Source organism: Acomys minous (genome assembly GCF_964271855.1).
Source record: "Acomys minous genome assembly, chromosome: 15".
Taxonomy (NCBI): Eukaryota; Metazoa; Chordata; class Mammalia; order Rodentia; family Muridae; genus Acomys; species Acomys minous.
In genome coordinates, this window is record NC_140497.1 from 69,311,353 (window position 1) to 69,338,858 (window position 27,506).

Consider the following 27,506-nt stretch of genomic DNA (forward strand, 5'->3'; position numbering starts at 1 on the left):
ATGATTTACACGTCTCCAGAAACATTACTTTAGCACCACAGGAACAAAGCTTCCCAGAAGAAAATAGCCAGGAGCTTGGCCCTGAGAAGTGGATTGTACTCCACTGCAGTTCCATTTTTTTTTTAGAAGGAGGAGAAATTACTTGACCATCGTTCCATTAGCCAGGGTGAAGAGCTTTACTCACTTTCAATAAGAGCCCTCCAGAGTGAACTTAGAATGAAGGCACCAACCTCACAGACATGGCCTTGTCAAGGAACTCAAAAAAGACTTGTACTTAAAATCCCTATAAGTATAAATAAATATTCATAAAATAACTTAAGAACTTACCTTGAGTCAAAAAATTTTCTGTATCCTGGTTAGTGATTGCTAGCATTAAAAAAAGGAAAAGTGAGAATAAGATTGATAAAATATAAGCTGGAAATCATTTCACCTCGATTTCATGAAGCTCATTGCTAGGACAACTGAAAACACAGTCCCTGGGAGGCTTTGCTGGAATTCAGATTCCCAGGCTCCACCTCAGGCTTATGGAAATAGCCTCTGAGTCACGTGGCCAAGAAATTTCTCTTTGTAACTCCATCTCAGTTTGTTGTTGCACACAGACTGTTAGAAGTTTGTGCTTACATTCTTCATGAAGTACTTAACAGACTTTCCTGCTCTGAAGTCACTCATTTCTCTTGGCAAAAGAAGGCTTAAGCAGGTATTAGGGTACAGTGTGACATCATTAGAAGAAGCTAATTGTTCATTTTTTTTGAATGTACTTATGAGTAGACATTGGTATATGTGTATATTATTTTATTGTTGCTATATTACGTGCTGGTTCTTCCATATTGATAAAAAACAAAGGCACTCTTAATGTATTACTTACAGATTGACGCTAACCAAAAAACTACTCAAATGCAAAGTTAAATTGGATAAAAGGATAATAGTACCAGGAAAGTCACAGATGTCACCGTGAAGGAAATGGCATTTGCACTGTATGTTGAAACTCTAAGGGATGGCTGATGATGATAACATTATGTGTGTTGTGAAATAGTCATCAAATTGGTATAGGTGTCACATGCAAGTGCGTTGAGAGCACCAGGGAAGACAACAGTGTCAGTATCAGATAGCGACAGTCTGCGTATTATCCTTCCTGGTCTGCATTCACAACAGCTTTCTTAGGTAGGTCTAATAGTCATGACAATCTTAGGATGAACCTGATTCATCTAAAATGTGCTTCTTATATTTCCTCATTTAGTAAAAGGTACCCTATCAGTAGGCAGTTAGAAAGGGTTTTAAATTTCCCTTTTCTCATTTTCATCCCAAGGAATGAACTTCATCCCTTTGCTGTGTCATACTTTTGTTGTTTGACATTTGTACAAGTTTGACATCTGTATGGTTATAATGTCTTTGAAGTGATTTCCCCGTTGTTACTTTATAAGACTGATACTCTCTAAAACAGTGTCAGATTATATTCTTCCAGACTTGAAAATTTTTATTGTGCAGTCTTCTTATTTTCAATAAGATGAGACCAAACTCCTTGAGACAGGTTTTCATGGTCTCTACAACTGGTTTATGCAAAATTATTTCCAGCTAGAAGTTTTTTATAAAGTTTATGTGTTTCATTTGTTTGTTTGCTTTTTTTAAGTATCGGTAGGCCCAAGTCACCCTGTCAGAAGCAGGAAAAACGAACAAAAACAACTGATCATTTATCTTCCTTCTTTGAACAAGAAAGATTTGAGTTTGAGTCCTAACTGCCATCATGGTGACTCTGACTCTGGGCCCTTAGTGGAGGCAGCAAGACTACCCATGGGGCATCCACCAACTGCTTGCTTCACTGTCTTTCAAAGCATTCTGTTCATTAGAGCGCTTGCTTATGCTACACTTCTCTCTTTCTCAGGAAAAGTTTCTTCTTTCCATGTCTTATGATATAAAGATCCTTCTCATGTCTGCAAGTCCATCTGTACTCTAGTCTCTTTCTTTTCTGGATCCCTGGAGCAGTCGCTGTCTTTACACCGGGTAAGCTTGATCTGACAGATAACTTCTCTTGTTTCATTTTTTTTTTCATGTTTTGCAAAAACAACCCAGGGTCTTATACATACACATATATACAACTTGTCTATGAGATTCTATGGGGTAGAAACTGTTATTGACTTGCAAAATTGCCCAGCAAAGTGCCAAACACATAACAAGTATCCAAGAAGCTCTTTGGTAGTATCCCATAATGCATAGGAGAGGAGGTAATATTTGCTTATTTAGACTGAGGCGTGTGAGCGATTACAGTCAGGACACAGTGAAACCATGGAGTTAGAGCAGTGTCTAGGACAGTGGTTCTCAACCTTCCTGATGCTGTGACCCTTTACTATATATAGCTCCTCACGTTGTTGTGACCCCCAGCCGTAAAGTTATTTTTGTTGTCACCTCATAACTGTAATTTTGCTACTTCCATGAGTCATGATATAAATATCTGCTTTCTATGAAAAAAATCATTTGACCACAAAAAGGGTTGAGAATCCCTGGTCTAGGAGTTCTTTACTGAGTTAAACATGGTCTTTTTGTGTAGCCTTGCATGTCCTGGACTCACTTTGTCCACCAGGCTGGCCTTGGAATCACAGAGACCCACCTCCCTCTGCCTCCCCTATTGCTGAGATTACAGGCATGAACCACTATGCTCAGCTGGGATAGTTTTTTTTTTATCTGCCTCTATAAAGGGTGTTTAGGAGGGACGGACAGGGAGAAGACGGACAGTGGGCTGGCAGGTGTGTACTGATAGGAAGAATCACTTTCCATACGCTACAGGTGTAGTGGACTATGGTTGACAACAATTAATGCGTATTTAAAATGACGTTACATAGAAGACTTTAACCTTCCCTGTAATAAAGAAGTGATGACTGTTTGAGGTGATAGGTATGCCAATTTCTTAGCTAATCATTGTATAACATGCACATGTATTAAAACGTCTCTGTACCCCATATATAAGGACAGTGACTATGTATCAATTAAAGTGTTTTAAACATTTTTTTTTATCTGTAAGGCTTTTTCTTAATACATTTTATAAAATTAAAAAGTCAGAAAGGCATTTTCACATTTTGCTTGAGCAGATTGGAGATAATCAGTCAGGAATTATGTTTCCTATTTTACAAAGATAAAATGAAGCCATTAGCCCATTAGATTCCATTGGAAGCCATTAGCCCATTACACTCCATTGGAAGCCATTACACTCCAGTCTTCTAAATCACTGCTATTGCAGCAGCCTTAAAGAACAATTTCAGAAAGAAAATGATTAACTTTTCTTTATCATGTTCTGTCATTGTATACAAGACTCAAACCAGGATAGAGAAAGACAGCCTAAAACACATTAAAATATATTGCCCTCATGTGGGCACTAGAGAATAATAGATCTCTTCCTATGTTATTATTACACCAAGGAAGAAAATAAAATATTTAAAAAAACCTTAAAACTAGTAAATAAAAATGAAAATTCTGGCACATTTTATGTTAGAAAGCTATATACTATATTTAGAATTGTAATAATATTTAGAACTGTTTTTGATGGTTCAGTTACAAAGAATAAGATGAGTCTCATCTTATTAATATGTGGATCGAAATGAATAAACGGTAAACTTGAAAGATATATTATTGTGAAAAGGCATAAAAGGTGGTACTTGCATGTTATCTCATTGGAAGGAGATATTTCCAGGTTTCCAGAGTTACTCAGTCTTTGTAGCACAGACTGAATTCTGTTTTTCATCGATCCTCTACTGCTGCGTTTACGAGATCGAAATTTCATGACAACATCTGCAATCACACCACTCCCTTCTTTCCTGTAAATCACCAGAAACAGATTTTTTTTGGTAATTTTGCACTGCTTATATACTTTTTTGCGTAAACCATATTACAAGAATTCTTGTGAGAACGTATTTGCTTAACAGTGCACACTTAATGATATATCACAATCCAAACTGATTCTAACGCAACCCACTGCAGTCACCATACAGTATAGCTGGCATTGAAGTCAGGATGCTACTGCCACATGACTTTTTGTAAATTATTTAAGTTTCTTATTTATTTATTTTTTTATATTTTTATTTACTTATTTTTTAAATTTAAGTTTCTTAATACAATGTGTCCAAAAAAAAATCTTATGGTTTTAAAATGGGTTTTCGTGAAGAGTATATACACAAATTGATGTTCAACTTTTGGAAAGAATGCATGGAAAACATTAAGTGCACTATAAGTAATATTAGTGTTGGGCTTCAGACCTGGGACAAATAGTTGAGGTGCCTTTTTAACCAAAGTGGACCTGACTTCCAGGTTCTCCCAGCATGCCTCAGTCCCTACCTGTTGCAGGGCGTGGCTGGCAAAACAGGTCCTCTACCCTGAACTTTCCAGCCCAGGAGCAGGGCTGTCTCTTTCCCTAGAGGATCTTTACTATGTAAACCAGACATTTTGGATGTGCTTCTCTCTGTATTTCTTCTCTCTCTTCTCCTTCTGCCCCCTGCCTCCTTCTATCCTTCCTCTTCTCTCTCTCTCTCTCTCTCTCTCTCTCTCTCTCTCTCTCTCTCTCTCTCTCTCTACTGTTTTTCTGTCTTCCCCTGCATAGCAGCATCCCTGGCCTCCTTCCTTGGGACTGGTGAATCCACCAAGAGCTGCTCTTACTTAACCTGCATTTGTTAACTCTAATTAAGCTTGGATTGGCTCATTTCATTGAATAGGATAATGCTTATCAATTCGCTGTTATTTAATGTATTTAATATATCTTTGAGAAAAATATTTATTGTCTTAAACAAACTTAAAAATTGATGAGGTTAGGGTTAGAATATCACGTTAATTTTCTGTTCCATAGACCCATTCATCTGACCATGACAACACATTTGTAGTCATATATGAGGAAATTATTTCTGTTTTGAGTGACCACAGAGATGCATTCCTCCTAACGAACTTAATGATATCAAAACCTATATAAATTTGACTTTATTTCATATCAACAATGTTAGGTCCAAAGTGGGTCCCCAAATGGCAGTTCTGGTGACAATGTCCTAACCAGAAGAATCCTGACTGGTTAAACAGAAAGACTGTTAATGGAAAAACAGAAGCCTAAATTCAGCATTCCTCAGGAATTTAGTAAGGTAGATTTATATTTACTTTCCTTATCCAAAATATTGTAGGTACTGAAAATCACTTAGAATTTTATATCCAATGTGAACTAGAATCCAAGTCTCTAGACTACATGTCAAAGCCAGGTAGCTGTGGTGGCCTACATGTAATCCCAGTCCCTGGGCGGCAGAGATCGGAAACTCCCAGATAACAGTGACTAAACACACTAGCTTGAAAGATGAGCGCCAAATTCAGAAGGAGACCCTCAGTATATAAGGTGGACAACAACAAACTAGTCACTCAGCAACCACCTTGGGCCTTCATATACACACTGCCACATGTACATGTACACCTGCACACGTGTACGTCTATACAACACACACACACACACACACACACAGCTCCATACCACACACAGTCATGTGTAAAAGGAAACAAAATGTAGCTATCACATCACTGATAATAATAAGAACAACACTGTCAAGCTCTCTGTATCATTTGGAAGAAGGATGATGAATTATGCCAGTTCTTGTTCTTATTTTATTGATATCCACTAACATAGGATATCCAGAATAAAAAGCCTCTAGACAAATAAAAAGAAAAAATGTAGATAACTCAGTTATCCAGAATAAATCAAAGCAGTAGGAAGAAGAACTGTGAGGATAAAGAATGTGAAAGGTTATGTTATGAATAAGTCTAAAGTGTTTTACACACACACACACACACACACACACACACACACACACACACACACACATACACGTTATCACAATAAAAAGATAATTGACTAAAGGTGCCTAGAAATGGTAAGATTGGTTACAAAGTACAGAAATGTCTCATTCTGGTTGTTGTAGAAAAAAAACCATTCCATTTGAAATAAGTGTGTAAAGATATATTAAATACATAAAAACCATAGGAAAGCAAGTATAGTCATTTTAAGATTAGAAGTGAGATTTATAAGATGAAAAACAACTGGTTAGGTATAAAAAGTAGAAAATCTCAATAAAAGAAACAATTGATGAAAATATAACCAAGTTAAACTATGATTCATATAAAAAATTTGAGCAAGTTAATAGAAATCTATCTTATAATCATACTGATAAGATTTTGGAAAATGTTTGCAACACTTCTATATGTCAGTTATGGGTACATTTATATGATAAATATATAAAGTATGTATAAGAACAAAACTCTTTTTCATTCAGTATCCAGTCCTGCCAATATTGCTTTGAGGGCTTATCAGGAATCACATTACTTTGTGATATCCTCTCTATGATCTTATTCAGGCTTCCAGCATCCCTATTTTTATTGTTACACCTCAGGGGCTTCCTGGTTTTAGTGCGGGTCTTCCTCTTTGTGTTCCACCCAGCAGTGTAGGGCTCCTTTAAAACATCTATGTGTGCTCACTTGGGTGCCCATACACACTTAGGGAGGCCAGAGTCAACCTTAGTGTTGTCGAAGCCACTGACTCTAGATTTTGAGACAGGGTCTCTCACTAGCCTGGAATGAGCAGGCTACACTAGTTGGCCATTGAACTCCAAGGATAGATCTGCCTCTTCCTGGAATTATAAGGATTTAACAATATGCCCATTTAAAATTTTTTTATTATTAATTTATTCTTGTTACATCTCAATGGTTATCCCATCCCTTGTAACCTCCCATTCTTCCCTCCCTCCCATTTTCCCTTACTCACTTCCCCTATGACTGTGCATGAGGGGGACTTCCTCCCCCTGTATATGGTATCAAGTCTCTTCTTGCTAACCTGCTGTCTTTCCTCTGAGTGCCACCAGGCCTCCCCATCCAGGGGACATGGTCAATATGAGACACCAGAGTACGTGTGAAAGTCACACCCCACTCTCCACTCAACTGTGGTGGGAATGCAAACTAGTACAGCCACTTTGGAAATCTATCTGGTGCTATCTCAGAAAACTGGGAATAGGGCTTCCTCAAGACCCAGCTATTCCACTCCTAGGAATATACCCAGAAGATGCTCCAGCACATAACAAGAAAATTTGCTCAACCATGTTCATAGCAGCCTTACTCATAATAGCCAGATCATGGAAACAGCCTAAGTGTCCCTTAGTAGAAGAATGGATAAAGAAACTGTGGTACATTTATAATATGCCCATTTTTAAAAAACATAAATTCAAGGGGATCAAACTCAGGTCTCATGTGTGCATGGCAAGCAGTTTCCTGACAATTCTATCTCCCCAGCCCCTGATCCTTTAACTTTTTAAATTGACATACCACCTCTTTGCAGTGGCTTCTTATGTCATTCAGAATTGATTTTCCAATCCCTTCTTATGACCAATACCTGCATGATCTTGTTTCTGTCTGGATCTCTAGATGACGACCATTACCTTGACCCCATTATACCCTCACTGGCACACTTACTGTTTTTTTTTTTTTGACTCTGTGCATGCTACTAGTTGAAAAGTTTGTTATTTTCAAAGCTTGTCTTCATTTTTCCATATTTCTGTTCAAATATCATTTCATCATTAAAGGCTTCTGAGGATTATATAATCTTTAGCCTTGAACTGGTTATTCTTCTTTGTGAAACATAATACATCTGACACACATCTATTTTTTTTTTTGTTTGTTTTCTCTTTTGCTGTTCCATATAATCTAACCTCCATCCCTGGAATACTTTCCCTTTCAAAATTGTAACCTAATTTTGTTCTTTGCAAAAATGCATTTTCTACCCCTAGAACTGAATCTAGCGTATGACACATTATAAACACTTCTTAAAGAGTCATTTACTGGATCACAACTAGGAGTAAAAGAAGAAATGGCATTGGGGGTGAGCCAAGTACAACTGAGACTTACACCACATAGATAAGTTTTTATTTCTTGAAAAAAAATGTCTAAAGTATAGTAAAATGTTGAAGTTGATAAAGGTGAATGGTTGATTCAGGAACTGAATAATTATTTTATGTACTTTTCTAACTGTTAAAATATTCTGGGTGAGTAGCAGTGAGGGTTCATTTGTGATCTTAAACATAAGTAAGAAATGGCTAAATGAGGGTACATAAAGCATGTGGCTTATTTTCAGTATTCTGAGGGCTTAACATTTGGAACATTTCCTTCTTGGAGAATACCCCTCCTACGGTTTGCAAAATTCTTGATGTAGAAAAAAATGAACCATCGAGTATGTTTTTTTTTGTTTTTTTGTTTTTTTTTTTAATGAAAGCACACCATCCAGAGTCCTCACCTTGAAATAACTCCCATCTTTGGCTTTTAAACTCCAAGCCACTTAATGATCGCAGACTAAGTATAAGGTGACTAGGGTAGAGTCTCTTACTCCAGAATGCTCTAGAATTCTTAAAACTAGCCAAGGTATTAAGAAGGAAATTTTATTTATTTATTTATTTTTGCTAAGTAAATAGCTTTTCTTTCTTTTTTCTTTTTTTTATTAATTTATTCTTGTTACATCTCAATGGTTATCCCATCCCTTGTATCCTCCCATTCTTCCCTCCCTCCCATTTTCCCCTTATTCCCCTCCCCTATGACTGTGCCTGATGGGAAGTTTTGATATAGAGATTCTTAATATACATGTAAGATCTACATCTATGATTGTGTGTATAATTTATATATGTGTGTATCAGGATTCATTTATAGATATATTCCTACGTATCTATTGTGCAAGTATATACATTTATACAATAAATATGTAAGTATAAATAATATAAATATGTATACTTACATATTTATAAGTAAAACATAAACAAATACATAAATCATCTCATATATAATAATGGTAAATTATTGCCATTAAAATTGTTTTAATTAATGGAATAGAATGGTAGGTTTGGGCTTAAAACGATGTCTATGTTTTATATGTTTATTTGGAGCAAGACTAGTTGTAAGGAGATCCCTTTTTAGACTGTTACAGTCCAAGATAGAGAAGGACGATTGCATTCCAGTAAGAGTTATGGAGCTGGGAAATATTTCAGTAATCGAACTTGAGGACTTGGCAACTGGGTACGTGGATCTGAGTGGGAGTCAAGAACTGATGATGACTCCCAGATTTCTTTCCTAAGCAACTGGTTGATGGTGATGCCAAACACTGAGATGGATAATGCTAGGAGACTAATACACTTGATAGAGTGGTTAGGCGGGTACAGGTCTCTGTATACTAATGGTAAGTTGTCTAAAAATATGCTTGTGTTTGTTCATTTCTGTGGATGAAAGATCAACATGTCAGAGATGAAAGTTCAAGACTAACCAACAGGTAATCAGCAATGGCCCTTTAGTCACTGAAAAGAGAGTGTGAACTGACATGTATGTGGCTCACGGTGCACACACATGTTCAACATGTGAGGAACATACTAGAGCTAGCAAAGGAAATAGTGAGGGTAATCTAGATAGATAACAGGATAACAATGGTTGTATAAAGTCCTAAGAGGTAGGGAATGCCATTTCAATGACAAGCCAACAATGTCAAGTGATGCTCAGAGGTCCAAGAGTAGAACTAAAGTGATTTTTCTTGGATTTTGTGATTTGGGTGCTGTTGATTAAATTGGTCAGAACACCTTGTATTTTGGAGTGTGGCCAGAATGCAGACCACAGTGGGTTTGTGGCAAGTGGGAAGTTAACAAATGGAACAAAAGTGTTGGTGTTTTTTTCTATCTTCTCCTTCAGTGTTAGCATAAAATTTTGAGCATTGCAAGTTACTGCAAACAAAACAAAACCCTCAAAGAAATGTGCACTGAACAGGTAGACAGTGTTTTGTACTCTTCCCATAGCTCCTTCCTCATTCTCCAATTCTCATCAAAGCTCAATTTAGCCATAACCCTGCCTATTTTAGATGTTCACAATACTTGAGGAAGAATCCATTTGCCTTTTTTGCATATTAAAATTTGTTAACATTGTCATTTGAAGGATTGACCAGTGTGGGGATTTAAGACAGTTCTGGGACTATTACTCAGTGTGACTGTTTTTTTTTGTGGGAAAGATTGTATTTATCATATCACGTGGATACGTAGTAACTAAGACATTAGTAGCAGATTCCCACAAAGCCTGCATACTACAGACTTGTCATGGAGTTCGCTATAATATCTTCTTTTTATTATGTCATCCTGAGCAAGTAAAGCCAAAAACTTACTTGTGGTGATGGCATGGTGTGCTAATCTTGGATGAATACATCCCAAGTATTGTGCAATTCAAGGAAGTACTGTTTGCATAGACTGCATTATGATAGCCAGTGGGTTTAAACTATATCATGGTCTTGTTACTGTCCCCACACCAACTTTTCTTGCACTTTTTCTTCTTTCTCCCATTAAGAATAAAGTGATAGGATATTTATATCAATAGCTTTTTAAGCTGCCTCATTTTCTTACTATTTTTATTTACATGTTATTAGAACAATTACACTTACCTCAGTTTGACAACATGTGTTCTGATAAACTCACTTCTTAAATTTGATTCTCGAAATGCATTAGTAATCTATAGAAACAAAATGCAAAAACAATTTCACTGTCATTAAAAAGTAAGTTTAAGATACAAAGCAAAAACTTTAAGTATTGGTAGTAGTGATGCTGGGATAATGTTTAATGTATTGTCTTGCATAGCTAATAAAATATGAGGAGGGAATAATTTATAAGAACAGGTACTAGAGTCAAAAAACAAAAGGAAATCAAAATAATTTAGATTCTTATAACAAGAAACCAGAGTAAAATTTCTATTTTCAAGGTGAAAAAAAAAAAGATACAAAGCAAAAACATTCACTGTATTTCCTTATTTTGTTGCCTAACTTTCAACAGCTGAACCCTTTATTCATTTCTTTAAAAAATGGTCTTGGAACTCATACTCCTCTGATCTCAATTCCCAGAGAATTCCTATTGCCTTGTTATAGGAATGTGGTTATGCATATTTTGAAGATAATAATATTTATGGTTTGCAGGGACGTAGTGCATCTTAGTGCCACTGAGACGTGTCAGCTCTAATATTTAGAGTCATGACACTCTAGTTTGAATTCCAGTCCTTTGCATAAGTATTTATTTTTACAGAGGGATAAATGTATATATCGACTATGTGACTATTACAACAAAAACTCAAAGGAAAATTTAAAGTATTAAATATATGATCAAGATACAGTACTTCAAATATAACTTGATAATTAGGTATTGAAAGATTGATTTGTGGAAAAGAGTAGAGGACAGAAGAAAGAAAGGGAAGAGTTTAACATGTAGTAAAAGTGACAGCAATATATATCAGATGCACCAAAAGCTCCAACAAACCAAATGAAGCACAAAAGGCAAAACAAAAACCTACTGAAGGAATTTAAAGACCTGTTTATAAAGGAATGTTCAAAAAAATATTGGATACTTATATTCTGTAATGCTTATTAGATATTTTAAGTAGTTTAGTTTTGAATCCATTAATATTTAAATATATAAAATTGAATTAATATTTGTTTTTTGAGGAAAAGAAAGCAACAGATTAGACTGTAAGAAAGGCATGTATGTTTGTGTCTGTGTGATGGATTCAGTTTGCGGAGAAAGGTTTCTCACACTTTGAAATGGTTACTAGTAGGTGTGTGCCACTGTTAGGCTCTTCTGTATATTTTCTTCATTACATTTTATGTGTCATAAAATTTTTGCAGATTTGTAGAATCTTAATAAAACACTAAAATTACTTTTAGAAAGAAGGTATACACATATATTGTGTTTTTTTTTTTTTAGAAAAAATGAGGATAATTTAAGAATGTCAAAGTTTAATACTGTGTCCATATGTATGCATGTATCTGTGTATGTATGTATATATATGTATGTATGTATGTATTATAATGTCATTAAATATTTTGGCAAATATATATAGAATTTCTTTTTATCTCATGCCCATTTATACAGGTGAAGATAAGCTGCTTCCTATGCCATTTCTTTCCTTTGCTGTTAGCTTCTCTCAGTTTTGAGTGTGCTCTGCTAAGGTTGAGCTGACTTCACATATCTGACCTAATCTCTCTGGAACTGAATGACCTCACTGAGGCATCTGCTAGCTTAATAAGAAGCTGGACCCTTTCAATATGATCTCTCTCTGGTCTCATCCCTGCCTTTAGCTAAATGCATGCTGAAATACTACACGGCATTGTGTGGATGCAAAGACTTCTCACAAGTAACTGTTTACAACTGTCTCCAGGTTTGGATCTCCAACAGCTCCAAGAATTTTTGGATGCTCATGGCTTTGATAATCAAACTGATGGTTTCCCAATACAAATGGTGTAAATAAATTCTTCATTTAACTTTTAAGAAGAGATATAATGGAGAAGGTGGTGCATAAGGGAGTGTTGATGTGCTCACGGTGATGTGCAGTGCTTGGACTCTTAGTCTTTGTGCTATGCAATGCTGCTGGGAACATCTTGGATCAGGTTGAGATTATTGCATTATGTGTGACAGCATTTTTAGTGTAGGTCTTATTTATTCACTGGAAACAAAGACATTTAATACTTCTCCACTGTTACTACATAATACTTAGATACCAAATGAATGCATCTTTGTATCGTATATCTGGGAATGTTCAATTTTAAAAATTGTTGCTTGCATTTCTAGTTTGAGGCTCATTTAAAATAAGAAAGTCAAATAAATTGTGGCTTGAGATTGAGAGAATTTCCAATAATTTTTCATGTCAACTTAACACAAGGTACAAATCGTCTGAGAAGAGGGAGTCATAATTGAAAATATTCCTCCATAAGGCCAAGATCTAGACAAGCCTATAGGATATTTTCTTAATTATTAGTTGATGTGGGGAGGGCCCAAGGCATTGTCGGCGTTACGACGCCTGGGCTGGTTGGTCCTATGTTCAGTGAGAAAGCAGGCTGATCAAGCTATGAGGAGCAAGCGAGCAAGCAGCACCCCTCCATGGCCTTTGCATCAGCCTCCAGGTTACTGGCCTGCTTCAATTCCTGTCCTCACTGCTTATGATGATGAAATGTTATGTAGAACTGTGAGTAAACTAAACCTTTTCTTTCTCAAGTTGCTTTTAGTCATGATGTTTCTTCAGCAATAGAAAATCTAACTAGATAAGCCCTAAACATGCTTTAGTATTTTATATGAAATGTGGGATCACTTATATTACAAAATCAAATTATCAGTCAACTGAAAGACTTTACAGATACTTAGAATTTTTCTGTATCAAATATTTAGCCAAGATTAATTCTTTTTGTAAAACTGAATGAGAACGTCTACCTCATTTTTATGCAAATTTCTTTTATATTTAATAAATTGGAAAAGGATAAACTGAAGAATTATCACCAAGGTAATTTGTAAGCTACATTATTCCTTTCATAGAGAAAATAATTTTAACACATATTACTTTGTGTGCTCATTGAATTTATTTATAAGTTAATGTCTGTAAATGCTTGATTTGTGTTTGATTTGTGTCAAGGGAAAAAGATACAGAATATCCAGTAACATTTTTGTATAAAATATTATTTTCACATCAGGCTTCTTACTGTATTTATTTTATGCAGAAATAAAGAACAAAGACAAGTATGAATGTACCATAGACTCGATTCTTTCACTCAAGCCCCTGTGCTCCTGCGTAGCTGGTGAATTTAAAGCTTCAGTGTATTCAACATTCAGGATTTGAAAGCTGCTATGGTAAAAGTAAGTCTTCTTGTCTGGAAAGAAAGGAAAGTATGATTACTTTAGTGTTACCAAGTAGGTTAATTGTTATTTTGTAAGACACTATAAGCAGTTATACAATTAAAATAGTATTCCTTAAAAGAAAGAAAAATTTATATACAGTATAGCTATGTCACAATTGTTTTCCTTTGGGTTTTCAAAAGACTGACAAAGCTAAGACTGTTAAGGTAAAAGAACTCAGTCGAACATCATTGGTTCCTTCAAAGTTGTAAAGAATTATAATTTGCATTAGTAGTATCTGAGTGATCTTTTGATTTACTCATTAAATGAGGATTCATAGATATCAATAATATATGATTGTTCATCCATTAGTAAGAAACATTTCAAGCAATTGAATAGTTTGTATATTTAAAAAGACAAATCACCTCCCCCCAAAAGCAACCAAACCAAAAATTTTAAATGGTCATTGAGAAGAAATACAGATATATGTGAATATATATTTAGAGAATAATTATAGGCAATATTACCTTGTGCTCAGAAATATATAGCCATAAAATGGAAGACTACTTTTTAAGCTGAGAGTATATTTACTTATTTAATCTGAAAAATACTTACCAAAAGCTAAAAAGTGAATAAGTAGACCCACAGTCATGGCTAGGATTCCTACTGTTGTTATGACAACGAGAGCTACTACGAAGGGATTGTAGAATCTTGACTGCCATAGTACTGGTCTTGGCCTGAGAACAGAAATAAAAGAAGGGAAAGTCATTCAGTTCACCTGGAAATGCATACTATGTCTTTCAGAATTTCTTAGCTTGTCCATGGATCTAATCATAGAAGTATAGTCTTAGGAATTAACATAAACCCAACTAGGATATTCTTAATATTTTTCCTTTCAGACTTTAAAAAAATAGTTTGGTAAAATAATAAAGACATTTGATCTTTTATACAGTGTACTTTGAGGTTTATTTGTTTGTGTTTTTGAGAGAGGGTCCTATTCTGTACTTTTGGCTGGCCTGGAACTGCCTGTGTGGATCAAGCTGGCTTAAACTCATAGAAATCCGCCTGCTACTGTTTCCTGAATGCTGGGATTAAACATATGCAACACAATGCCCAGGCCACAACTGGTATGGTCATAAGATTGACCACTAAGGCTTCTGCCATACTGCCTTCCAAGACCCCAAAGTTGGTACTGTCACAGCAACCCATCTTAACTAAGGGCCGTTATTAACGGTGTGATGAAGAGAGACCACATTGAGTGTAAAGGGTGAAAAAGGAGAAAGAAGCCAGGGGTGGGATTGAGGATTATAACAAAAACTTCCTTCAAGATGTTACTTCATATTATTACAGGTGATGATGCAGGTAAGGCAAGCAGCAAGAGCTGCAGTGGCTCTTTGCCTTCCTATTGCTGCAACCCTTTAGTACAGTTTCTCATGCCGTGTTGATCCCCTACCATGAAATTATTTTATTTACTACTTCTTCACACTGTAAATTTGCTACGGTTACGAATCTTAATGTAGACATAAGATATGCAGGATATCTGATATGCAACCCCTGTGAAGGGATTATTCAACCTCAAAGGGGTTTTGCCCTTTTAGGTCGGGAGAACCACTGGATTAGAGCTTCTCCAACAAAGAAGATGCGTGTGACTTATTTTTCCTATGATTTCAAAAACTGCATTGCAGGCCAATCAATCAATTTGTATCATAATGCTGTCTCATATTAGTATAGGCACTGTAGGCATATCATTTAGAATAATCTGATTCCCTGTCTCTTTTCCATCAGAACAGACTCAGCAGGGGACACTCTCATGGGGAGGTCACCAGGGCAGCTCCTTGTTTGGAAGGTCATATTGTCATTTATCTGAAGAAATGAGAAAAAACAGTGCGTATCTCACAAGGGTATTTAGCGAGGAAATGATGTTATGCAAACCGTGATAAAAATGTTTCTAGTTAAATAAGCTGATGTGGGAATTGTTTTAGAATAGATGTTTTTCATGCTGGTGTTTCTGTCACTCTAAAGGATTAGGCATACTTGGGGGTTTTGTAAATATTTGTGATATTTATAAATGTTTATCACATATGTACATTCTTGGGTCTGATCCATATTTGAAAACCTTAACAAAACTGGGGCTCAGTTACATTGGGCAGACTTTAATCTGACTTCCATTTTTCTTCTATTTGTTTTTGGACATTCTGAGGTGAGAAAGGAATATTCTAAGGTAATCATTGATCTCTTTACTTTAGGTTTCATGACAGGATTGCCACGCAGTGCTTGAACTATGTTCAGCCAACAGGTGCTCTTCTCCTTACTGCAATAGTCTTTGAACATTAGTTGCTGTGGATGGGAGCATAAGACCATTTAGAAGTCAGTTGAAGGTGGGTGTAAATTTGCTAACTTGAATTTTTAATTGGATAGATACATTAGGTATTAAATCTAATCTCTTCTACTTCATCTTGCTTATTTTGATGTACTGGTGAAAACTGGATTTCTGAGTTCAACAGTGGAGAGAAAACTGGACTTTTGACATTTACTAACTCTTTGAGCATCAGTGGATTCACATGTCACCTCAGTGGGTTATTGTGCCAGTTATAACCTACTACAGGCCACAGTATCTGGGAGTTGTGAACTCAGTAAATATTAGTTCCTGCTGAGTGGTAGGAGATAGAAGTGGAAGCCAGCATAAACCTCAGTCTCCGATGGATTGGTCTTTCCCAGTATAACTATGGGCAGACTGTATTTCTATAAGTGAAATCTGGTGTGGGGTAACAGGTAATCTAAAGTAAGAAGCAAGTTGAAGGCCAACAAAGCCTGAATATTAAAAATCAAAGTTTGTGTATAGCAGAATATCATTAGGAATTATTTTATTGATTTTTTTAAAAAAACATCAGTAGTGTTTGTTATTAACCCTAGATTTCTGGCCTATCTAGTCTGATTCATGGTTACATAAGCAGTGTGTGTTGTGGATTCCTTCTCGTGGAATTGCCCTTAGATCAAATCAGACTTTGGTCAGCTACTTACACACATTTTGTGCCACCGTGGCCCTAGCGTATTTTGTAGGTAGGATAGATTGTAGATCAAAGTTTTGTGGCTGGGTTGGTGTCCATGGTTTTCTTTTGGCAGCCTACGGAGTATATTCCCTCACCAAAAGGACTAGAATATAGGGGTGAGGGCACCAGTGCCTTAGCCAGACATCATCAGAGAGGCTTCCTCCAATAGCAGATGGGAACAGATGTAGAGCTCTACAGGCAGATATTATGTGAAGAGAGAGTCTAAATTGGAGCTCTCCCTCAAATTCTTTCCCCCAGAGCTCATGGAATCCAATAGAAGAGGAGGCAGAAAGATTGTAAGAGCCAGAGAAGATATGGAGGACACGAGGTGAACATGGCCCTCTGAACCAACTAAGCAAGGCACATATGAGGCGATAGAGCCTGAAGCAGCAAGCACAGACCCTACAGAAGTCTACACTAGGTCCTCTGTGTATATATGTTAGACATCACCTTAGTATGGGGTTTCTGACTGTGAGAGCAAGTGGATCTCTGATTCATGTGTCTGTTCTTGGGCTCTTTTCTTCCTGTTGGGTTGCTGTGTCCAACTTTGATATGACTGTTTTTGTTTTGTCTTATATGTGTTGGTGTCATCTTTTGTTTTTATCTCTTAGAAGCCTATTTTTCTCTAATGAGAGATAAAAAGGAAGTGGGTCTTGGGGAGAGGGGAAGTGGGACAGACCTGAGAGGAGCAGAGGGAGATTGAAGTATAGTCATGATAAACCATATGACAAAAGAGTCTGTTTTCAATAAAAGAATAAAAATAAAATTTCAAAGAAAGAAAGAAAGAAAAACAAACAAAACAAAAAACAAAGGTTGGAGTCAACACACACTTTGGTTTGGATGAGCCTTGCCCCCCATGGGAATGACTTTGAGCCAACTTTGCCTTTAGTCCATTGAACACATCTTAAACTGAGAGACTGAGAAGCACCATGAGACATCTGACTCAAGAAATAAAGGGTGTGGAGTCTAAATTACCTTAATCTCTCAAGGGGCAATTACCTAAGAATCAATTGTTCCACCCTGTAGAAACAGCTGAGGAAGTTATCTGCTGTGTAACTCAGAGGTAAATCTCTGCATGCTTCTGATTATGAAGCTTCTGGTAATTCCAGCTGAATTGTAAGCTTTGTAAACTTTTGAAAAATTTGCAATGTTTGCAAACGTTTGTTTGAATTTTGGCTAATAATGTAGTTGAAGTCTGTGTAAGGAGATAGTTTGCTTTTAATTCGGAATGTTGCCCAGCAAGGTTTTCAGTGCTTGCATTAAGGCAGAAAAGCAAATATTCATTTGTAACATAGTTACCCAGCTCTCTCTCCTCTCTCTAGCAGCCTTTTTTTTTTATAGCATTATTCTGAAAGCTTCTGTCAGGCATTATACATGTGGGCTGCTAACCTTCACAATGGTCTCATGGACTCTCTAATTGAGTCCATTCTGAAAATAGGGAAAGTGAGGCTGAGAAAGTAAATTCTTGATCAAGAACGACAGAGCTGGAAATGGATATCAGGACAGTTTTAATTAAGAAACACAAACTTCTTAAGGTATATGTCCTAAATTACAGCACACTTGAGGGGACAGAAAGTGCTGCGTTTCCCATGTCATAGTTTTAGGAAGCACCCAGTAGAATATTCCTAGGATACCACAGTAGTCTATAGGTCTGCACCATTGCTTCCAGCTGTTCACAGAATGGCTTACAGATGTCTACAACTAAGTAAGAGTTCATAGCTCCTTTCCCCAGGACACATTGTTTCTCATGTTGGAGAACATTATTGCCTATACTAGGCACTCGGGAGTTAGCTTCACTTGCTCTCTCATAGTTATGTCTCAAATATAAGAGGTCACCAATCAATTCTTATTCTCCTATCTAAGTCTGTCTCTATATCTTAACTGTGATTTGAGAATTGCTTCACTAGTGATACTTTGAATACCTTTCGACTAGTCTCCTTGATTTTTATAACTAATCAAATATTTAATTTAAAAAATTTGGTCAAAGTCTGCGGTGTTCTGGTGATTGTTTTAGGTACTGGTGTTCCAGTAAACAAATCCAAGTAAACATACTAATGGTAATGGATTGAATGTTATCATTTTCTTACAATTCATATATTGACATCTTAACCTTTAAGCTGATGGGGCATTGTGTGGTAGAGTTGATGGAAGTGAATTGGTTATGAGGACAGTGATATGGGATCAATATCCTAATACAGGAGACTACATGGTTTTCTCATGTGTATATTAAGGCTATGGTGAGAAATTGGGCATCCATAATTCAGACATTAGGCCCTCAAAAGACACAAAGCTGCCAATACCTTGATGTGGTCCTCCCAGCCTCCAGACTGTGAGGAATAAGTCTCTGTTGTCTCCAAGTTACCTATTATACACCACACTTTTATATCAGCCTTCATGGAGTAAGATCCTGCCCTAGTGATGGAGGCAAGAGTGGCAGAAATGGTGAAGATAAACAGGAGAAGCAAAGGATGAAACAGAGACTGAGAACATGAGTCTATATGAGGTGCTGAAAAGTTAGAGTGGCCAGGAAAGACCTACCAAACAGCTGACATTTGAATAAAGATGAAAAAAATGTGGTAAACTAGACACAAAGGCAACAGAAGAATGACCGAGGTACAGAATGAGAGGCCCTGAGCAGGAGTACCCATTGGTGCATTGGGAAACAACACGGAGGAAGGATCAGCTAGAATGATGACCTTGTCGGTTGGGAGGTTGAGGGAGAGCGGGAAAGACAGTATAAGGAGATAAATTCAGAGAGACTGGGATAGGAAATTGTGACAGAGACAGTAATTTGGGGTGGGGCATGTAAAGGTCTTCATTTGCGTGAGAAAAGCATTGGAGGTTTTGAACACAGCAGCAGATCTTTTCTTTTAGTAGGATGGGTAGGTCTGAGATGAGCAGGAGAAAATTTAGGAGGTTATCCAGCATTCAAGCTGAAAGACAGTGATGATTTAGATAGGATGCTGAGTGACCAGGGAATGGTCAGAGTCTAGTCTTTTAAATTTTGAGAATTTAAAAGATTAAATTTTGAGAATTTAGTCTTTTAAGAAGGAGAATTTGGGAGTGATTTCTTGAAAGGTTAAACTTAAGTTGAACATCAGATTTTTATTTCTTTCTAATAAACTTCTGAAAGCACAGCTAAGTATTTTTTGAAAGAAAATCTTCCTTTCTCCTCCCTCATTTGAAACTTGCCTGTCCATAAGATAGTATTTGAATGTTTTATGTGACATTTATGACACATAATGATGACCCTTGCCATTTAACCTTCTGTGGCATTCTCAGTGTCTGTGCATGGCACCTTCTTTTTTATTTTTTTATATTTTTGGCACCTTCTTGAAAAATATTTATAGTTTAAGTCCCTTAACTTATCCTTAAGATAATTTATGCATTGTTCTTCCCCATTGGGTAGTTCTTTTCTTCTCCCATTGCTATCCCTCATTTGATCTCAAAGGCTTGGTACATTTTACTATTTTCTTTTCCAAGTTCATATGTCAAAGGCATTTTTACCAGTTTCCACTTACAGGGTACTTGCTCATGAGAGACATCACTGAATCTTCTTTCTTAATCTGCATTTTTATGACCAGTACAAGACCATGGAATTTATACAGGTCTTATTAATAGAAAAGTCAACAAATTTTACAATAGTTTGAAGGTACTTTTGAAAATTAAAGTGCACATTGTGCATGATGGTTTTGAAGTTGATGAGTACAAATATAAATCAGGGAACAATCTCTACCAACTATTAAATGTTTACCATGTGTCTGCACTGTCCTGGCTTTTCCTACACCATCTCATTTAATCCTCATAAGAAAACGTCCTTCATGGATGAGGAAGCAGTGGCTTAGGGATTCAGTTACTCACTCGGTAAGTGACAGAGCTGTCATATGAATCCAGGTTTAGCAAGGTCAGTTTGCCAAGATCCACGTCAGATGGGAGGAGAGTGTCCGTTAATTATATGTTATGGTTAACACTGATCACACTTGCTACCTCTATTGTTGACATTAAAAAATGGAAAATCCAAATATAATTTCTAGGCCTTCTCTTATAGAACACACAGATAAAATGTCTTTATATTACATGTTGGAGTTGTGAAGAATATAAAAACTACGTTCATATGAAGGTAATTTACTTCAGCCTCAATTCCAGGCAGATTTTCGCAACAAGGTGGGCAGTGGGGATTATCCAATAAAGTGGTTTAGTGTTTACTTTTATTTATTTATTTTATTACACTAAGGAATGCTTTGTATAAATGAAGTCACATTTGGAAGCTCAGTACTCTAAAGCAGATCAAAATAGAGGATCTTGTTTGTGGAATGAGGTCTCTGTTTTCTGTTTTACTAGTTGGAACTCTTTCATTTGTTTTTTGTTTCTTTGCTTTGTTTTCCTTAACAATCTTAAGTACACATAGAATACTCCATAGAAAGAAAGAAAGCTTTATGCAATCTCAGGATTGCGTAACTTGATGGCAGCCAGCCCAGAGTCATGGATTGTTGAACGTATTTGCTTAATGGAGAATTTGTAGGAAGGGAATAATTCTATACTTGAATTAAAAATCTGTATCATTTTCTGTTAAAATCTCTTATTTTATTTTAGTGATTTGTATTCTTATTTCTTTTTATCTTGAGTTGCATTCAAATTCATTGTTTTTCTTGATGATGTAAACCACTCTATACAACTTAAAGATACAGAGACAGGAAGTCAGAAAGCCCATATGCTTTCATGAGAAGCAGAAAAAGACAACTCCTTTAAAGGGGTTTCCTTTAGTTTCCATGTGGCTCTGTTCTGAGGAAGACAGCTTGGCAAGGAGCACAGGCTTCGCGTTAGCCCCCCAGACTTCCACTGGAAAGCCACACAATCTGTACACTGTTCAAACTGCACAACTACAGATAGCAAAGTAGAAACAAAGTGCCCTGCAGACTGCTGCCTGGAAGATTAACATTCTCATAAAGATACAATGCAAACAAAGGACTAGCATGTACATGTTGTTTGTGTGAATACCCACGTGTGTGTGTGTGTGTGTGTGTGTGTGTGTGTGTGTGTGTGTGTGTGTGTATGAAGAAGGGGTTAAGAAAAGGGGAGCCGATGATGTTTCAGGAATCCCTGCTGTTTTGTTGCTTCATAGGCTGGTTATTTTGGCTTTCTTGTGTTCAGTGTGTGATCACAATAGACAAACTGTTTTACTCCTAGGAGGGAACTAAGTGCCTTTCATTTGATGCATAAGCTACACTTAACTTCTAGATGGTTCTGGTTTTAAATTAATTATTTGCATAGCCTGGAAGTCCTTTAACATGCTTCATCATATTATAATATCACTATTATTTCATTATATAATTGAAATGTGTTACAAGATGCCTTACAGAACTAAGAAAATATTTTCACTACATCCTAAATTTTTAAAAATGTGTGTGTGTGTGTGTGTGTGTGTGTGTGTGTGTGTGTATGTATGCACATGTGGTGCATGTGTATAATCAACTGATGTATATGTGCAGGTGCACACACCCATGAATACACATGTGGAGGCTAGAGGAGGGTGTCCGGTGTGTCTCCCTCTATTGCTCTCCATTGTGTCTCTCATTGAACCCAAAACTCACCTTTTTACTAGGCTGCCAAGCAAACTCCTGGGATCCACTTGTCTCTGCCCTCTCCAGCCTCGAGGTCATAGACACTTGCACTTATGCCTGACTTTAAATGGATGCTAGTGATTTTTAAACTCAAGTTCTCTTGATTTCACAGAAAGTCCTTACTCACAGAGCCTTCTCCTCAGCTCTGCCCCCTGGATTTTGAGTGATATACTTTAGGCTTATAAAATAATTATTAAATAAAGTAATATTGTAGACTATGTCTAGGCTGAGATGGTCTTGGGACAGGAAATATCTTTTATGCCTTCTTACCTTAGATGTAGAGCTTAAGCTTTGAAAAATAGTATGAAAAGCCATATTTGACTACAATAAAAATAATAGACTGGATTAAAAAATATATATTCTACTATATAAATTTCTATATGAAAATGGCCAATACTACATACAAACACTATTCAGTTATAATAGTGTGTGTGTGTGTGTGTGTGTGTGTGTGTATGTGTGTGTGTGTGTAGAAAATTTAGGCAGCCATGAATTGATATTTAAAAACACAACACCATGATCCTGTCTTACACACAAGACTGAAATTTTAGTGCTGCATGATCCAGAGCAAGTAGAACTTTACTATGGTTTACCAATAGAAATGAGGGAACTGAGTCTTTGTGAGGTTTAGGTATCAATGTGACTGTGGCTTCATAGAATGAATTTGGTAATGTTCCGTCCATTTCTATCTTTTGGAGTAGCTTGAAGAGTATCAGTATTAGCTCTTCTTTGAAGGTCTGGTAGAATTCTGCACTGAATCCATCTGGCCCTGGGATTTTTTTTGCTTGGGAGACTATTATTGATTGCTTCTATTTCTGTAGGGGAAATGGGACTGTTTAGTTTATTATCTGTTCTTGACTCATATTTGGCAAGTGGAATTGATCAAGAAAGTCATCCATTTCCCTTAGATTTTCAAATTTTGTGGCATATATGCCTTTGAAGTAGGATCTTATGATTCTTTGTATTTCTTCAGTATTTGTTGTTATGTCTCCCTTTTCATTTCTGATTTTGTTGATTTGGATAGTGTCTTTCTGCCTTTTAGTTAGTTTGGCTAACAGTTTGTCTATCTTGTTGATTTTCTCAAAGAACCAGCTCCTGGTTTTGTTGATTCTTCGAATTGTTCTCTTTGTTTCTAATTTATTGATTTCAGCCTTGAGTTTGATTATTTCTAGATGTAAAGAAACTGTGGTACATTTACACTATGGAATACTACTCCGGTATAAAAAACAAAGAAATCCTGAAATTTGTGGACAAATGGATGGAGCTAGAAATGATCATATTGAGTGAATTAACCCAGAAGCAGAAAGACTCACATGGTATATACTCACTTATAATTGGACACTAGCCCAAGAGGCATGTCACATGATACTCTTCACTTACCAGGAGATTGGGATAGATGTGAGGACATCCTCTTGGGACTCTAGGTAAGAGAAGTATGGGAGAATGGGGAAACAGAAGGATCCAGAGGGTCCCAGAAACCTCCAAGAAGAACATCATGGTGGGCAGATCTGGGCACAGGGTTTCTGCTCAAACTACTGCACCAAGCAAGGAACAATACTTGCAGTAAACATCGAACCCCTTCTCAGATCTAGCCTATGGACAAGACATTCTCCATAGCTGAGTGGAGAGCAGGGACTGACTCAGACATGAACTCTGGTGCCCCATATTTGAACATTTCCCCATGGTGGAGAGGCCTGGTGGCACTCAGGGAAAGAATAATCAGGCTATCAGGATGAGACTTGATAGCCTATGACTATATAAGGAGGGAGGAGGTCCTCCTCGGTCATAGATCTAGGGGAGGGGAATAGGGTGAAAGACGGAGGGAGGGAGGAATGGGAGGATACAAGGGATGTAATAACAATTTAGATGTAATCTGAATAAATTAATTAAATAATAAAAAATGAGGGAACTAGGATTTTCCATCTGAACTCTTTAGTAGGAAATGCTAATTCTTAAAAATAATAACTTACAGTGATGAGTGAAAATAAACTAAATGTTCATGCTCAGTGCTCAGGTATGTGCTTATTTAAGGACCACACCTACTTCATTAAATTGTCAGTCAGTAGGGGATTATCTCTTGTACTTAGGGCATGGCATAATGAGCCTAACGTCAAAAGTTGAATTTTAGATACTTTTTTTTCCCTGCTAGTTCTTAGCTATAGGCTGGATACTTCTTATTTGCTTTCTCAAATAAGTGCTGCTCTTGTAGTAGTTCATTTTCTCCACCAAAAAGAAAGGGGTAGGAGAGGAAAATAAAAAGAAAAGGAAATAAACATTGAATTGAGTGAGATGATCTGGGAACAAGGCTACTTTACCTGTGGTCTACACTGATCACTCCACTAATTATGTCACGGTGAACACCACATGCTTTTCATGCTGTATTTTGTATATTTTAATACATTCTAGTTTTTTCAACAATCAAGTTGCTGATGTAATTATGTTTATCTGATATCTAGCAAAATTCTGGGAATTTGTCTCGAAATATTTTTGCTTCTTAATTCTTAGTTCCCCAGAGAGTCACTGTGCAGGACTTCCTGATACAGCCTCATATTTCCTTATAGTTCAAAAGCAATTTTCTGCTTCTCTCCACTTTGATCTTTGGCTCCACCCTTCTGGGCATCTAGGTTAGGCACACTAGTCACTCTCTGGCTTAGAGACTTTGCTCTCCACTTAGCTTGGACCACTCTTGCCTTCTTTAAGTTACTGATACCAAGACAGTTTACTTATTTTGTTGTGTATTTCCTCACAGTGGTTTAGAAGCTCCTTAAAGGTGAGGGAAAACTTTCTAATTTCCTTCTAACCCATAAGTAAAGCCTTTATTTTAGAAGGCCTTGTCCAATTGCTCTGGCTCTTTTTCCTTTTCCTTTGAAGTGTCTTTTTTTAATTGAAAAGCTGACAAGTTGTCTAGTTACATCCCCATTCCAAAAAACAGGAAACAAACAAACAAAAAAAACCAACCCCATAAACCAGGTGGTAAACTAAGTATCTAGACAACATAGCCAAAGCTGAGAAAATTAAAAGTAAAAATACTAAAGACAAAAATAACAACAACAACAACAACAACAAATTCAAGTCCCCAAGCCCAGATGAAGGAACTAGGCTATTGCTCACCACAGCAGCAGTGATGCCACCTGACTCCAGGCCAGAAGACACCCTCACAACCTCACTCAGAATATCCCACATCGCTAGTTTCCGGTTCTGACTCAGGGATAGAAATTGTCTTCTGCAAATTCTGTTACAGTTGTTTTATACACAATGCCACCTTCAAAAAGCTCACTGAAATTAACTAGACAATGAACTAGGCAGAAATTGCTTTAAAGAAAGTAGGAAAGCCCAAAATTCCACTTCCTGGCAAGAACCCATAGTTCAATTTTACTCAGAGTAACAAAAAACAGAAACTTCCACTCATAGAAGAAGAAAGGCAGCCATGGAACTGACCCGTACTGGAACTATGTGCAGTGAGGACCAGGCTGCGTGTGCACACCATATGTGGTAGACAATGATGTGTCTACTGTTCTCTAGCAGTGACAGTTATAAACACAGTGCTGCAACTGGTATTTGGAGCAATCCTTCTGGGGCTACAGTGTTGGCCACAGCACGCTTCTTCACACTCCTGCTTATCTTTGCATTCCTGGGCTTTCTTTTCTTCAGAATGGCCTGTTAGGTTATTTACGATTTTGTAAATACCTTAGGGAGTTTTGCCCTTTATCACGGAGGGAACAGTCTTGCACACAGCATTAAGCAATCCCTTATTATCGAAGGAGTTTGCATCAAAATAGGTTTTAAAAATTGTTCCTTAACCAGTTTCCCTGACATCTTGGTCCCATAGAGGACAGGAATACTGTGTCTGCTCTTCTGCTTCCATTTGTTCATTCTTGTCATGGGTGAATGACTTTTTTCTTTTAAATATTGCTGTATTTGGTAGAGGAACAGCTTCACCATCTCCTTCATCTTCCATCCCCAAATCTTCTAACAGATAGTAGTGGCCATAGACTGTTTGGCAATTTCTTCATCTATTTCAAATACCTCTTCATCAGAACTCTGCAATTTAACTGAAGGTTAACTGAAGGTATAGTGTTCTGTCTCATAATTGTGAGTTCAAGACTGATAAATGCAAGCTGGCATCCACTCAATAAGAAAAAGACAAGGCCACTTGCTCCAGTTTCTTAATCTTCAACCTGCTCAAGAGGTCTTCAGAGAAAGAACTGATTCTGTTATTTAAAAATAATGATAAAGGAATGCCACATGTGCTGAAGAGAACCTTTAGTCTGAAATTTGTTTTATTTTATGCGTGTGATTGCTGATCTGTGGAGGTCAGAAGAGAGCAGCAGAATCCTGGGCCCACCATGTGAGTCCTAGGATCCGATCCTGGGTTCTCTTCAAGAGCAGCCAGTTTTCTGAACCGCGGAGTCATCTCTCTAGCCCTGAAGGCATGGATTTTTGAAATAATAATATAGAGATGAAAAAAAATAATATAGAGATGAAGTACTTATGGCTTATTATATATTAGCACATCGTGTCGTGACATTGATCTGCCCCCTTTCTGGTGATAATAAACTTGAAGACAAGACACTCCTTGGTTGTGGAAGGGCTTAGTCAAAGGAACTTAAACATGCTTCCTTTTAAAATCAGAGTTATGATACAGTTTTTAAAAGGATCTATTATCCATCCATCCATCCATCCATCCATCCATCCATCCATCCATCATTTCTATCTGTCCATCTAACTAACTAACTAACTAACTAACTGACTGACTAACTAACTAACTAACTGTAGGAACCAGGCCCGACTGGGCTGCCTGCCTGTCTTGCTGTTTCATGTCCTGTTTCTAGCAGCTTCCATGTCTGTGTTTATCTTGGTTAGCTAGTCATGTTTACTGCTCTGAGAACGCGCCCCTCCCTTCCTTGAGACTTGTCCTCCTGAGTGCAATCACCTCTTGAGGGATTTCACCTGGGAGGAGGATTCCTGTTTGGCTGCCTATAAGAAGGGTCTTTGGAACTCTGGAAAAAGAATAATAAACCACTGCCCGACTGCTGCTCTCTTAGCACGAAGGACCCGCTGTGTTATTGTGTGTGTGTGCGTATGTGTGCATGAGTTAAATCTGCAGTCCCTCGCCCTCGACTCGGTACCGCGGTGGCTTGGGCGCCACAACTAACTAACCAACTAACAATATAGTG

At 37.1% G+C, this 27,506-nt stretch overlaps 1 protein-coding gene across 1 annotated transcript in view; it reads right to left on the minus strand.

Moving 5' to 3' along the window:
• Positions 1-27,506, minus strand: part of TMPRSS11D (transmembrane serine protease 11D) — a 54,643-nt gene that overhangs the window by 12,515 nt on the left and 14,622 nt on the right. Inside the window, exons 2-6 of the mRNA XM_084760537.1 lie at positions 14,274-14,395; positions 13,575-13,693; positions 10,454-10,521; positions 3,649-3,803; positions 328-366 (exon numbers count right to left, since the gene is read on the minus strand). Coding sequence (XP_084616663.1) covers positions 328-366; positions 3,649-3,803; positions 10,454-10,521; positions 13,575-13,693; positions 14,274-14,395 — 503 coding nt within the window. The remainder of the gene's footprint in view (positions 1-327; positions 367-3,648; positions 3,804-10,453; positions 10,522-13,574; positions 13,694-14,273; positions 14,396-27,506) is intronic.